Here is a 15,515-nt window from a genome sequence, read left to right on the forward strand (position 1 = left end):
TTTCTAGAATCTTTTCACAACCACACTGAAGACAAGAATTTGACTAACTGAATGCTCATTATTTTGTGAGAAAAAAAAATTTTTCTCAGACAGTGCAGCTTCATCCAAAGGACAATTTCTGTGAAAAAAAAGTTTAAGAACACTGCTTGTCTTCATTTTAATTTGGTTGTCCTTTATTTTTAATTTATATCATGTTTTGCATAATATTTTAGATTTACTAGAATACGACTCTTGAAAGTTATTTATAGATAACAATTTGTTGTTATCATAATCAAATATTTCAACGTTTCTACATCTGAATTTTGGTTTTACAGAATATATCTACATTTTTCTCAGGACAGAAACCTCTTCCAGACAGAGATATAAGATACTACAGGGAAACTTAAATCAATTTACCATTGATACTGTGCTATCAATTAATTCAATACCAAACATTCAAATATCTAGCCCATAGATACTAAGGAAAATACATACATTTCTTCAAGCTTAGATGGTTTTGGCTGCCCTGAGGTTCACAGCTATATTAAAATACAGTTTTTCTTCTCTTACTTTCAGCTCCACATTCTCTAAATCAAGAGATAGTTACTGACTGGTATTTTAAGCTCCTTTACAACATAAATTATATAAGAAGCCTGACAGACTTTGCTCATCTTTACATTTTCAGTTTTGGGGACTACTTTGTTTAGCCACTTATACTGCAGTGACCTGTGGAAGCTCTGTGAGGTTCAGTGTTTGCCATATAATGCCGATGGTGCTGGTCTTAGTATTTTCCAGAGAAGTATTTAAAAGAAATAATAATTTCACTGTCACACACTATTTAGAACAGTACTTCTAGATCCTCATTTAGAGAGAATGATGGTAACTTGGCACATTACTGTTTCAGTTTAACACTGGTTAGATGGAAGAGGTTACTAATTACACAATAGCAATTAAGACATGAGGATTTTCCTGGAGATTAATGACCAGCTAGCAGGAATAGTGCGCAAGGCTTTTAACCCCAGCCAGTCACTCACTGCATTGCAGCAGAATCAGATGGCATTCTGTGAAGGATATCTGCTTTTCGGAGTGACAAGCACGGGTCTGCGTATGAGTGCAGGGCTTTTTTGCTCACCTACAGGGTATATCTAGTAGCAGATAATGAAGCTATGAAGTAATTAATGAAAGGCAGATGCACACAGAAAGAAAAAAACACAAACCACAACACCCTCCCCTCCCCCTCCAATACATCTAAGTCCAGAAAAAATAGTTGAATGCTCTAACACGAATTTCAACTACTTTCATTCCTTTTAGAGATAGGATCAGATCTTTCACTGAATTGAATCACACACTACAGACACCTAAATTAGCATTTTAAATCAGAACTAGCTTGTGTATTTGCAAGGAGTTCCCCACTCATAACCATTTATTATGTGCTGGTTTAGACCTTGAATCCATTATGGTATGAGAAACTGTCTTCTTTCTGGACGAAGATGAAGCAGAACCCTCTCCCTAATTCATGTCCCACATCACTGCAAAGCGGGAAGCTGAATCTAAATGCAGAGGGAACCTAACACTTATGCCCCACAAAACTGCTCGGCAACATTGGAAAACACCCTCAGGTAATGTTCTTGAAAAAGACAGTTACTGAAACTACCTCACCACAGCTGCTTACACTTCCAAATTGACCCAAAACAAACATCTGAGCTCTTCCTGGCCTTCAAGGTGTCTCAACCTTACTCACCTTCCTCCCTTTGCAATCCTGGTCTGGGTCCAGTCCTGGTCCTTCATTCCTATTTCTAGTCATTTCTGTCACTTCTTTTCCTCTTCTGTCTTGATTTTTTTTCCTTTGAACTCAAAATAGGTATCTCTCTTCCTAGCAACATTTCTCAGGTAGTCTGACCTGTGGCTCCAAAAGAAACCATCTATACTTCTCTGGCTGTGGAGGGAAGAGGTTGGGGCCTTAGTAGCAGACAGACTACGCTGAGGCAGCACCAAGAGGTGCCTCGGTGATTTGCTGCTGCTCGGCATGAAAAGAAAATGGAGTGGTGCTTCTTCAAGTTTAAAAAAAATGAAGGTGAAGCTTCTGAAGGACCGAGACATTAGCTACCAGACCAGTCCAGAATCCCTTATTTGGGTATTGATGTCACTTTTGGAAGTGACGACCTGACTGAACTGCCAGCCAGGGTGAACTCCTGGTTCCTCCATTCCACGTTGTGCCTGGAACAGCAAAGGAAGAAGGACAGCAGCTGTGCAAGGCTGCTGCCATTGTCAGGGGTCCTCTCTGATGACTCGGCAGTAGGATATCACTGGACACTGAGGCACCAGTCCTGTACCCCAACCAGAAACCTGGTCATGCCATCCTTTTTTGTGGCTTATGGTGGTGCAATAACATCACATGGCTCACTAGGTAAATAAGTGAGTCAGAAAAGGAGACTGCTGCTATCTTTAAATGTCATCTTCTGGTTGGTGGGAGCAGCTGGAAGTCTATTCTGCATGGCAACACTCTCATAGTCCAGTCCACTGCCCAGTAAGGAGCAGTTTGCTTAGCGTGAGGCAGAAAACTAAAGCCCACTGCAGCACTCACACCTGTGCACACACAGCCTATTCTCCTCTTCGTGCGCCGCAGGCCGTGCCAGTGCTGGCATCAAAATGGCACAGGCGGCTGCTGCAGACCTCCTTCCTGCCCAAAACTGGAACAGCAATTTATGGTTGCCAGTTTTCTGCCAGTTTTCTCATCTACCATGAGAAGGTCCTGCCTGCTGAGGAGCAATTGCAGCAAATCATGGCTTACTCCACAGCTGTTCTGGCTGCTCTTTTCACCGTCTGGGCATAGTGCCTCTTCTCTTATTAATCCTGAGGGCTGGGCTGGCCATTCCACATTACAGATTTTCCTACGGGTCGTGCTGGTCTCCCCTTTAACAGCGTTTCTACCATGGATCACGTTGTCCCCCTACTTGCAGTTGTTTCTGGAGGTCATCCTGACAACTTGCTTGTCACAGCTGTGCTGTCACAGTAATGAAGCGTGATGAGAGGAATTCAGTCGACCCGCGGCCACACCATTTCCCAGCCCTGGTGTCCCAGCCTGCAGCACCTGTGCTTGTGGGCATGGGGGAGAAGGGGAAGGCAGGGAAAGGGGCCTGAAGCTGGAGGCAGAGGCCTGGCATGAGGGGAGACAGCTGTGGAGAGCTGGGGGAACAGGGCCTCGGGCCTGGTGGGGAGCAGGGCCTCAGGCCTAGCGGGGAGCAGAGCTGGCTGGGGAGGAAGGTTTTCCCCCTCCCCGAGGCCTGGCCAGGGAGGAAGGCACCTCCTGAGGCCTGGCCTGAGGGAACACACAACAGCTGTTGCGGCCTGGGCGAGGGGGAACCAGGCTGAGAGCCACAACAGGGCAGGTGCCCAGGGAACAGCTGCTGAGGGCTGGGAATGTGGGAAGGGGGATGAGGGTGGCCGGCAGGGGCTGGGCAGGAGGGGGAGAGGGTCTGAAACCAAAGGCACGGGCAGGGGGGGAGGATGTAGGAGGGAGGGAAGGTGCCAGCTGCTGAAGATGAGCAGGGGCCAGGGAAGAACACGAAGGCAGAGGCTGGCTCTGGAGGAGCGGTGGAGGAGAAAGCATCCTGGCTCCAAGCCAGGGCAGAGGGAAGAGGCCTGGGAAGGAAAGGGACACGGGGTTCAGCAGGGGCCAGAGGCTCCCTGGGGCAGAGCTAGACAGCTGCTGAGGTGGGGGAGAGGGACCAGGAGCCAAAACAGAGTCCTGGGAGCATGGGGAAACAGCTGAAGTGGGATAGATGGGATGGCAAAGCCCCAAACAGAGGCTTTGGGGGCTGAGGGAGAGCACAGCTGCTGAGGGATAGACAGGGAGGAGGAGGAGAAGAGTCAAAAGCCATAGCTTTTGGAAAGGGGAAAGGAGCCAGCGAGTACTTCTCTTGGAAAAGGACTGAGAGAGAAAGGATTGAGAATACTCCTATTTTAAAAGTAAAATGATGTATCTTTGTATTAAAAAATTGTTTTGTCTTTTACTTGAGTACTACCCAGAGGGTCCACAGCTGGGATTACACACGCTGCCAGCCTCCCTCGATAGGAATCACTGGCTGCAGATGCTGGAGACCTCCCAGATACCACACGCATTGCAGCATCCAGCCCTCCCGGTTGCTGTCTGGATGAAGAGGCTCTCCTGTGCTCCCAGAGACGCTCTCCAATGCACAGCAGGTTTCAGTCAGTTGCAGTCTGGTGGAGAGCTGGCTGAATTACACCTCGACATTACACCTCCACTCTGCAGGCAGGCAGGGTGCAGTTACATCCTCAAAACATCGCTGTTGTTCATGGTAAAGATGGTGCACCGTATTCCAGCACAGGGCTTCAAAGGTTTTTTCCAGCACAGGGCTTCAGAGGGCTTCACCTTTGAAAGCACTGTGCCCAGGTTAACCCAGGCTCGGGCGATAATGTGGTCTTGTCATTTGGTGCCTAGGAACTTTGGTCAGCTTGGGACAGTGATGGTGGTCTCTGAGCCATTCCCTTCCCCACAGCTGCCCTCATGAGCCCAAAGCAGCAATATGGGCAGCAGGGTCTTTGCAGAGGGCAAGCGCAGTCATCAGACCAGGTCTCCTGTGCATGGTCCAACTTCAACTGGTGAATGAGGGCTGGAGCCGGTGGTAGGCAGCAGGATTGTAGTGACATAAAAAACTGTGAAAGGGGAAAGAGCTTCCACATTTAGACTCATACATGGTAGATCCTGCCATGGATACCAGTGTTGCTAAGCATGCTGCTGCCAAGGGAAATCTGTGCTTGTGGAAGCACAGGCTTGTGGGAATACTTTAATTTAAGGATAATATCAATGTACCTTGTGGGAAGACACATAACACTAAGCCAGGCCCACCCTAGATACTGCAGAGATGCAAACAGCTCAGCTATATCTACCTCAAGTCAATGATTTGTTTTAATTACCACAGGGAAACTGATAATGTAGACCAGCCTGTCAGTAAGCATAGCTGAATCTGAAATTACTGGAGCTAGATCTATTTATCCAGGTGAGAATCTGGTCCATTATTTGTAATGTTATTTACTGCTTTCCCTATTTTACATGTTTTTGGTATAGTACTCTTCTATTATATTCTTCTTTGTACCTTCTGTTGCATACAAGTCCACACCTTTTCTTTCATCATCTTACAATTTTCCTTTCATATTCTTGCACTCTAGCCATATGGAACTCCTTTTTTTCCCCTTCCCTGTATTACTTTTTTGCATATTTCTGCTGTATTCTTAAATTCATTCTGTCCTTCTCCTACTTTTGTTCTCAACCACATTTGCATCATTATGCCTTTTTTTTTCACATACAATATGAAACTATGATGAAATAAGATAAACACAAATAAGCGTATGTTCAAAATGAAGAAGGATATGGAATTTTCCTGTGTATAGTGGAGCTATTCTCTTCTTCTCTTTGGTTGCCATTTAACATCACTGACAAAAATAACTTTAATAAGTGAACATTTTTTTGCCTTCCAGATGTCTGGCATTGAATTTATTTTCCCATAAAATAGTTCTCCATAAGAAAGACATCCCTAATCTCTACATAACTAATTCATTATTTTGTTCAGTTTTCAAAGGATATCATCAGTAATAAAAATGAGGTATTGAAATTAGCAGCCACATAAAAAAGAAATGCCATTTTGTCTGCGTTCCTCTTTGTTAAGGCACTGTAGCCACTTGCCCCTCTATTCCTAACACTCCTGGGCTGTCAAAGTTATAATTTACTACTGATAGGTATGAGCATATGCCTATGCACTTCTTCCTTTATTCGTTATACAAGTTCTGCTGGCATCCAGAAAATTAATATTGAGAACAGAATGCTTGGATCACTTCTCCTCATTGTATTCAGTAATTCACTTAGCAGCATTTAGCAGGTCTAGACAGAGAGCTAAAGCTAACCATTATCATTAGAATACAGAGATTTCACATGTTTATTGTTACGTTGTTTATGCTTTTTCATCAATGAACACATTTAAATATAAAATCTTTCAGCAGAGCCGTAATACACTGTTATATTCTTAAGTAAGCGGCATGTTGATTGAAGACATGCTGATATCGAGGCCATGGATTAGTATTTCTGTAGTGTAACAATAGCAATGCTCATTCACTCTCCTCCTCCTTGTACTACTTTGGCATCTTTCAGCTATTTGTCTAAACAAGGTTTAGCTCACTAAATGTTCTGCTGTGACAGAAACAATTTTGTACTAATTTCAAGAAAAAAGGATTGAGTATGTGATATATCCTTTTGGGGGATATTCCTGTCTCAAGTCCTTCTGTTAGAAAATGTTATGAAAGACAAATTGGTAGAGTCTGAGCCAATGTGACTACAAAAAACAATCTTAAAAAGTGGCATAAATATACCAAATTCTTTCTAACGTAACAAGTTGTCAGCTTTTCCTAACTAGTAACTCATTCAGATACTGTAGATATCTTTAAGTGTCTCTTTAACTACACCACAAATTCAAAATGAAAACCTGCGTGTGTAATGTTTTTAAAAGCAGCAAATAACTGATTCTCCTTTCCAGATGAGTAACAGGCAGTCCCAAAATGGTCAGAAAAACTAAGGAATGTAAGATATACTAATGGTTATATTATTGTTAGGTAATATAAAGTAGAACTCCAGGATTATGTGTGAAATGGTCAATAAGGTTCTCGTTTCTTTAACAGCTGCTGACTCCAGCAACTGTCAAGGTCCAAGCCATTTGGGCAGTATATCCCTCATTTAAGCAAGTCAGCTGAAAACAAGGCAGCCATGTTATAGTTTAGTATCAGTCTACATGTTCTGAAAAAGGGAAATTAAGTTTCTTTTCTACTTTCTCATAGCTGCAGGAGAAGGTTACCCTTTTACTTGCCAGAAGCATTCATACGCTTAAATTAAAAATTATGTGGCCATGGTTTGGCTAACGTATGTCATATAAATCAGAAAATTATAGGTATAAAAATCAATTTAGGTCGGCTGATTTTGAAACTTTAGTAATTACATGTGAAAATGTGACACATGTTTATGTATGTTTCATTCAAATCTTGCCTTTCAGTGCAAATCACAAACGCTAAAGGAAATTACTATTCAAGAGTTAACAGGACCTATGCAGCATCCCTCATGGAGTTTTTCCATCAACGCAAGCGATAAGTAAAATGTCCTGCCGTTAATTTATAAAGACACTGGCTTAAACACACTTATTGCATAAGGCTAAACCATATGTAAATTATTTTCAAAACAAACATACACACTGTGAAGGCTTTTACAGCTTGCTTTCAACCAGAAGAAAAAGAGGTCCTTTTCATCTCTGGATATGCTTATTTTTGCATGTGTTGATATGCCATGCAATTGCGCATGTAGGTATAATTTCTTCCAAAGAGAATTTTTATATATATATATATATATATATACATAAAGTGTATTCAAAAAATAGTGCCCTAGCCACTAAACTATTGGTTCTGCAGGGATATAGCTCTATGTTTCTAAACTAAGACGAGGATTATCTCTGATGAAATCTTTGTTGCAACTGACATGTTTCTGTGGGAGTATTTCATTAAAATTCTTAATAATTTTCTAATGATGAATCACTTCATTAAGAAAAATCCATTCAGCTTAGCTATGTGTAAGCATATTTTAATCAGTAGGCACAATGCAATAAGTTTGTGCTTCAAAAAAAACCTGAATGCTTTCTTAAGTGCATTTTCTTTTAGTGTAGTACAGTAATGAGGATTGTCTAGAGATGGTGTAAAAGATGAGAATGGCAAAGAGACACATCGTTTTCTGAATTCTACACACCATATTTTCCTGAAGGGTGATTCCTCTTTCAGTTTCTAAGACAGATATTTAGTTATGAAAAAATTTAAATACACAATTTTTTTCACTCTTAAACTCTTGGCCTTATATGACAGCTACATCTCTTCAAATTTCCTTTCCTTAAGAAATGACTAGATCAAATTGTTTGGCCTCTATTATACAGGAAATAGCATTAGATGATCACAGTCTAAGCACATATTTGGTGGCTCCAGATCATCATAGCGGTCAAACAGCAATTTAACGACTCTGAAGACAATTACCACAGTATTGCCATCTTTTAAATCCAAGTAAGATCCCAGAAGCTGTACACAACTTCTGCCTTTTTTCACCCCAGACACTTTTACTGAAGAGCTCTGCAGTAGCTAAGAAGAGCTATAACTTTGTTTACATGCATAAGGGCTCATTAAATTGCTGGTTTGCAAGCCTGTATAAATTATTTATCCCTATAGAGAAAGCGGGTTTTAGCATTCACAATTTAGAATAGGCTCTAATTCCCATCTCATATATAGAGTCACTGATGTAATTAAAGGTTAAAGTAAAGAGGATGAAATGTTAAAAGGAGAAATGTGTTCCTCTCCTCCTGAGCTTAGGCATGCAATGCTCCGCCATGCTTCCTTTCTTCGTTAGCTGATGCTGAAGGACCTTGACTATCTCCCTCCTTAATTACCTCAGGTTAGAAACACAGTTTAGCCCATGTTTTTATTATGTTTTCTGTGCTAGGGAATAGATCATTCCTTTCATTCTTTCTTCAGCAACGAGGAAAGTTAGAACAAAAGAAAATGCTCTGCTTCCATGGCAAATGCCAGGTAAAGCACCTTCACAGCTAATGGAAGTTCTGTCATAAGGAGCTCCTCAGCTTCCTCTACCTTCAGCGTCATGTTGGAATTACTTACCAGCTGAGCTAGGCTACCTGGTCTCCACGTTGCCAAATGATGAACATAAAATCTTTACAGAGGGAAAGGCTAGTATATCCCCTCATGAATTCTAATGACAGACAGTGTTTCCAAACCTTCAGTGATACCATTATGTTCTTTATAGAGTATAATCGATTTTTATGTCTCACAAACAGGCAATCTGCAATTTATAAGCTACATCATTAGACCTTTCCACATCACTTTTATTTTCTTCTCGCTGATGTCTAATGTGTTGCTAGTAAGGAAAATTGATTAATTCCTTGCTTTTTGCCCTTGATTTTTGGACTAATTTTACTTCCGCAGCTATTTTGGTTCTAAAGAGGGAAAAACTCGCTCCAGATCAACCCTTAGCTTTTCTTGCTAATAGCTCAGTTGGACCTCACCATGGCTGGAGTGATAGAGCAGTAAGATAAAAGCCAAGTTCGCTTTTTGACCACAAGTCCAAATGTGAATGGCCTTCAGAATCAGTTAGAACGAAATTGCATTCACTTTATCCGCTGATCTTCACGGGCAATTGCATTTCATGGAAGTCCCAGGCAGCTGTCTATCTTGGAGCACTTTCCATCCTCTGCAAAGCTGGTAAAGCTTCTCTGTCTGCACGTTTGAACCTCCCTTCAAAGGACAAGAAACAACAGCAGCTGCATTACAGAGCCTGCATCAGAAAACACACACATGCTTCTTCTGTATGGAATCCAAACTTGGGCACCCAAAATAGCTTCTGTAGGCAATGTAATTTAAACTTTTCCAATATAAATTGTATTCAGTTTTGTTTTCAATCTGACTTACAAGACATGAGAGCTTTGTAATACTGCACATGGATTGCTTTTATGAACTGAATTAACAATTTTGAGCAGGAGGTCCTGGTGCTGCGCTGTTCCATTTGTATCACTTTCTGGGTACATTTATAAGAAACTGTATCATATATATTTAATGAAGCGTATTCTGTATTATACTAGGCAGCATTACAACACACCACCGTGTTAAAGCTATCTAAATCCCACCTTAGGAGACAGCAATAAAAAGAAGTTAAATGAAATTACTCCGTAAGGTAGAAAGAGTTTACTTCTTCACACAAAACTTCAAAGGTTTCACTGCAGGTGAGAAAGAAATCATTACAGGGAGAGACAGTAGTCTGAAGGAGAAAAACAGGAAAAGAATAAACAAAGCCCCTTGAATAGTAAACACCTTACTCAGGCCTTTACAGGAAACATGGGCTGGGGGGAAAACTGGGAGGGCTGAAATGAAGAGGCCCACGGCACTGAAAATTGGAAAGGACCATCACAAAGAAAATAGAGACATGGAAAAGGAACTGGTTGTGAGGAACAGGAATGGGAAGACATAGCAGTAAGGGGAGAGGTAGAGCACTCAAGGAGATTGTAAAGGAATAAAATATTTCCTATAAACCCTTCATAACTATAGAGGCCATCTGCAGGAATATAGGCCATCTAAAACCAATTATGATCGCTACGTACATTTCCTTATCTTTATCACCGTGTTAAATACCATTCAATAACGAATATGAGTAATTCTGACTTAGTATAAGAGTGAAATATCTGAGGGAGGAAATTTTAATGGAATGTGGTTCAACATCAAAAAAGAATCAGCAATGCAAATCAGATGATGTGATAACTGGGGAATGCTAAAAGGAAACTGCATGAGAACCTCAGACATCCTGTCATTTCTGGAAAACGTGATCAACAGAAGATGAGTATCATATTCATTTAAAAAAATTAATAGTAGATAGTAACAGGTATATTTTCCTAAATTGTAAAGGCATGTGAAGTAGAAGAGAAGAAGGATTGAACGCTCTGTAGTGAAATGAGTGCAGCTGACAGTCACAGAGATATCAAACAGCAGATTGTAGATGTGCTGAACAGAAAATTGCACGGCATTTTTGGCACACAATTGTGAACAGAATCAGTAGGAAGCAGATAGTCATAGTCCAGTAGCAAAGTTAGCAAGGCATTTCAACAAATGTTTGCATTAACCTGATGGCCCTTAGTGACACTGTTACGAAACCTGGACCAATTCATCTGATACCCTTCTAGAACATGAAATTTGTAGCAGATAAAATCAGATTTGGATCATTAACACAAACTGGAACCTCTTCGAGATACTGGTCTTGCAGTATGATAGAAACTACTGTCTTTCAAAATGCAGTTGTTCAATTCAGATTAAATAATCACCTTTACACAGGGACACACTTCACATGATGCAGAGCCAGAACTATTTTGCAGTTTAGACCTAAATGACAGCAAATGCCTTCTACTGTGATGGACTTGTATCCTGATAGAATGATCTTTCTGGTTGCTCTGATTCACAAATTCAGAAGTCTGACCCATACTGTTTGAAAAAACAAGGCTTAAGAAAATGGAAGCTTACTGACTTGTCCCTTTTCGGCTGCTTTATTTAATTCCTAAAGCCAAAGAAAAGAGTGAATGCAAGAATAAACAAAAGGATCACAAACAAGAGGAATGAGAAAATAAAAATGAAGTGTACAGATAGGAGACAAATGTAAATTAAGGGGGGAGGGAAAGCCCTTTTTTATTTGATAGCCAAATAAACATAAAGCAGAACAATCTTTGCCTATTCAGAGATTGAGTTGCAGGATATCCTTTATAAGAAAGTTTCACCCCATAGCCCAGCCTTTTCAAAGTAAGATAAATTCTGTGCTGTTATTAAATTCTGACCTTAGCATTGCTGTCAACTACTAGTTCTTGGTCACTACCTAAATATAATATGAAAGCACCTGTTCTGAGTAAAACAGTATATAGTCCAACTGCATCCTGCTGCTTTACTACTATTTTTTCACATCCTCCAGACTGGCCATATGGTTAATTTGTTTGATAATTTCCTCAGGACTGGCTACTCATTGAAATAGCCAGTTTGAAGGTCTTACCCCTTGGAGAGCTCTTGTACTGCATTTCCAGCAATCTCATCTCTTACAGAAGCACGAATCCTATTTTGCTGCTTTGAAGAGCACACCTGAGTGGTAGATTTCCTTCATTTTCTTTGGCTTCTATATTGACCTTTAATCAATGAGCTTAAAACACCTCCTTCGCTTCGTCACTCACAAGTCTGGTGTATCTCCATAACAAGAGGTAGATACTTCTTTCTTTTTTTCGTACAACTGCTTATACCAATTTTTATCTTTCCATAGCACAAACATATCATATTCATTGAGAAATGCTCCAAAAAGTAAAGTTCTTGTTTCAATTTCACACGTATTGTACAAGAATTCTCCTTTGAATGTTCATTATTATATATAATTTGTAATTCTTTCATATGAATTTTTACTTTTGAATACAAAAGTATTTCTCTGTAACTGGAAAATAAATCCTTCACTCAAGAACTATTTTTTTCATAGAAAATTGCAATGGAGCTGCCACTGCAAGGTATATATCTGCTAGGGTATTAAAAAAGCATTGTTAATAATGCAATGGGGTCTTGTACAATGTCTTATTCTGTTGCTACTTCATTAACAAGAAATTATTCTCAAAAAATAAACAGTTTCATTCAAACAAAAATATTCTGGCTTGTCAAAAAGAGAAGTGCAGGAAAATAATGTTCCTTCATGGAGAGGCCAAATCAACAAGGTCCTTGTGGAAACAAACTAAAAAAAACCTTAGATCTTATCTCTAGATCTAAGTGGCATACTGAAGAATAAAAAATGTATGTCTACATTCCTTCAACACACTATATAAGTTCTATTTGCTCTCTTTTTCTTTCACATGCGTGTACCAGAAGGAGTAATAAAAATGCAAAGAACACTTAAGACAGCTTTCAAGCATTTGAGATCATGAGGGGCAAAAATGATGACAAATTGCTCTTGTCATTATTTGGCCCAAGGGAGCTCTCATGCATCAGAAAAGGTGAAAGCATACCACCAGTCCCACAAATAAATCATGTGAATGGCAAAATTCTCATGGATTTAAGTTCAGTGAAGATTTTATATTAAATATGTATTTAGTACAGAACACACCATCCCCTTAATTCTTATATTTTGAATGCACTGCAAATACACTACGTGCCTCAAGCTAGAAGTCCATCAGGCTTACTTCAGGCACAGAGAGAATGTGACCTCTCAAGAGGACTCAGAAAAAAAGTATCTGTTCCTGAGCATACTTAGAAAGTTTTGACAGTCACGCTGGGTAAGTCAGGTAGCTCATGAAAGATTTTTATGTAATAAAATTTCTAAAAATACAATAAAATAATATTTCACCAAGAATAACCTAATCCTCCTTAGCATCTCTGCATAGGGATTAGAGCAAATAAAACCAAACCGGGAAGTATTTTTATGAGAAAACGTAGTTCTAGGCAGAAACTGGGTATGACACTCATATCCACTGACATTTAAAGATGACTGAATTTAAAAAAATCAAATTCAGTATCCAAATATAAGAACTACAGGACTGAGATATCTGACGGTTAGCATATTATTATCAATTAATGGGCAAGTATAAAACATTTAGGATTTTATTCTATTTCAGGTTGGTCCTTGAATGAAATTGCATTATGCAATTTATTACTCAGTGGAACTGAGAAGAGGACACAGTTTGTGCCAAGATAAACTAATCAGAGATTTATGTATTTCATTGCTGACATGTGCAATTTAAACAAAACTCACCAACTTGGTAATATTCTTAAAGAAATTTAAAAAATCTTTTGATTGACATTCAAAGTCCCAAATCTAATGACCGTTCTACTATCTTTCTCACAGCTTGAAATCTACATATATTCTAAGGGCTTTTAAAGTTGGCACAATGAAATCCTAAATAAACATATAATCTTGTATCTCTCACTGCCATGTTTTACTTGAATATCCCCAAATGTCTGTTGATGAATCGTGTCTGCACAGAAATAACTTGATACGTTCCCCCGAACTCCTGATATTTTCTTTGTAAGCAAGCAATTTCCGTAGACAAAAAATGCACATCTTCCACAAAAGAAAAAAAGTGCTGTTTCAACATCTGCCAAAATAGAATTGCACTACAGTGTACCTTGCAAAACAGATTAAACAGAGAGGAAAAATTACTTTCATATGTTTCCCCCAAAGGAAATATATATTTTATACAATTCTAAGGAAACTGAACCTGTAGTCTCTTGTCCAAGATCATTATTGAAAATAGCTGATCTTCTTGTACCTTGAAGTACTTACAAAGGTAGGAACAGATTTTTGGCACATACAAATCTTATTAGACAATGAAAAAATACAATATTCGGATTTCTGGAATGTAACATTTTGAGGAAGATCAGTAGATGTTTCAAAGTAAGAGTAATTTAATGTCCAGGAATGGTGTATCAGATAAAACATAAATTATTTAATTAAATATGTACGCTAACTCCAACAATCCTATAGTGGCAGTATACATAGGTATGAAAATGAAAGACAAAAAATGGAGTGTGATGCATATGTTATATAGTCTGGCAATGGATGATAGAAGAGAAGGTATCTTATTTTTTAATATATTGTGCTATAGTTTAGCAATACTAAGAAACACCTATGTAGAGTGTCAGATTGCTTCTCGGAGCTGGTATAGTAACGAAAGACATAAAAGAAAGTTTGTCAGCAAATTCCTACAGACATCATGAGAGGTGAGGAAGTACACTCTGTGCTTTGGAAAAAAATCTCCCTCTATTTACTCTGCACCTCAGAAGGCATCATAAAATCTTGTTATGTTTAGGGCTATTTCCGTGAAAAAATATGTTTGAGTACATGTGTAAATTATAATAAAGATTTACTTGTTCCAGAGGAGGAGTCAGAGTAATATTATGCCTTCAAAGCTATGGACTCTATATTTCTTTACCACATAGTGAAATTAAAATGTCAGAATGAAGAGATTTTGAAGACAAAATAAACAGTTTAGCATTTTTCTACTCAAAAATATAGTGTCTCAAGCTCCAGTAATCTATTCAACATTTTAGAATGCCTGGTCCATTTACTATTGTTCTTCTTTTTGTATTTTCCATTAATGACTAGACATTTACTTTTATGACAGATAGCTAATACATCAATTCTTCCTTTAATTAGGAGTTTACATGTTCAATACATTTGCTCACAGATTTAAAGGTCTGAATTCTCCATGCTCCCTTCTGCAATCATAGACTTGCTGACATTTCATTTCGCCAAAGTGCTTCGCTCTCTCAAAAACCCTTGTCATTCTACTTAAAATTGAACTGAAATTGAGAACATTGGGTCAGCGCTGTGGATTGCTCATTCTGGGATTTTGTCTGTGTCGTTGGACAGAGCTTCTATCTAATCACTCTTTTCTTGTGATCCGATTTATTAGCTTTGCTTAGCTGTACAGTTCAGCTGAATGTATTATGCAGATGCACCCATGAAATGCAGCAAGCACAAGAGCAGCTATGCACGGCCATCGAGTCTGTGGTGATACCTAATAATGCAGGAGCTGGAACGCAATCCGTTATTCCCTTTCAAATATATTTAACCAGTTCCTTTTCCTGTAGATTTAGCATTCTTCAGTAGGTTATCATCTTCTATGACACAGGTGTCATACATTGTTTGGTTGGTTGTTTTATCCAAATGGCAAACAATGTGTAGCTGGACTGTGTGTTCAGTTCAAATTAGATATTTTCAAATGGTCATTTGGACATTTCCCAGTATATCTATCCTTTTATAAACAATACATATATCTATTGTTAATGAAAAACAAATGAATTACTTGTTAATTTACTATCTAACAGATATCTAGAGATATCCTAATGAGACTTCCATGACATCAAAAGTTACAGCTACAGTCATTTAAGCTACATATACTTTAGCCCTTCGTAACATTATTTCATCA

At 39.1% G+C, this 15,515-nt stretch overlaps 1 protein-coding gene across 23 annotated transcripts in view; it reads right to left on the reverse strand.

The window, feature by feature from the left end:
* Positions 1 to 15,515, reverse strand: part of NRXN1 (neurexin 1) — a 728,940-nt gene that overhangs the window by 694,904 nt on the left and 18,521 nt on the right. For 4 of the 23 annotated variants that reach the window (XM_074168412.1, XM_074168424.1, XM_074168410.1 and 1 more), the window contains exon 3: positions 2,720 to 2,735. The exons of 18 other annotated variants lie outside the window; for them this stretch is intronic. In XM_074168412.1, the coding sequence (XP_074024513.1) occupies positions 2,720 to 2,735 (16 nt within the window). Of the gene's footprint in view, positions 1 to 2,719; positions 2,736 to 12,151; positions 12,168 to 15,515 lie in introns of all 23 variants that reach the window. One more of the 23 variants, XM_074168425.1, reaches the window with a different exon arrangement.

Source organism: Numenius arquata, chromosome 2, assembly GCF_964106895.1.
Source record: "Numenius arquata chromosome 2, bNumArq3.hap1.1, whole genome shotgun sequence".
NCBI lineage: Eukaryota > Metazoa > Chordata > Aves > Charadriiformes > Scolopacidae > Numenius > Numenius arquata.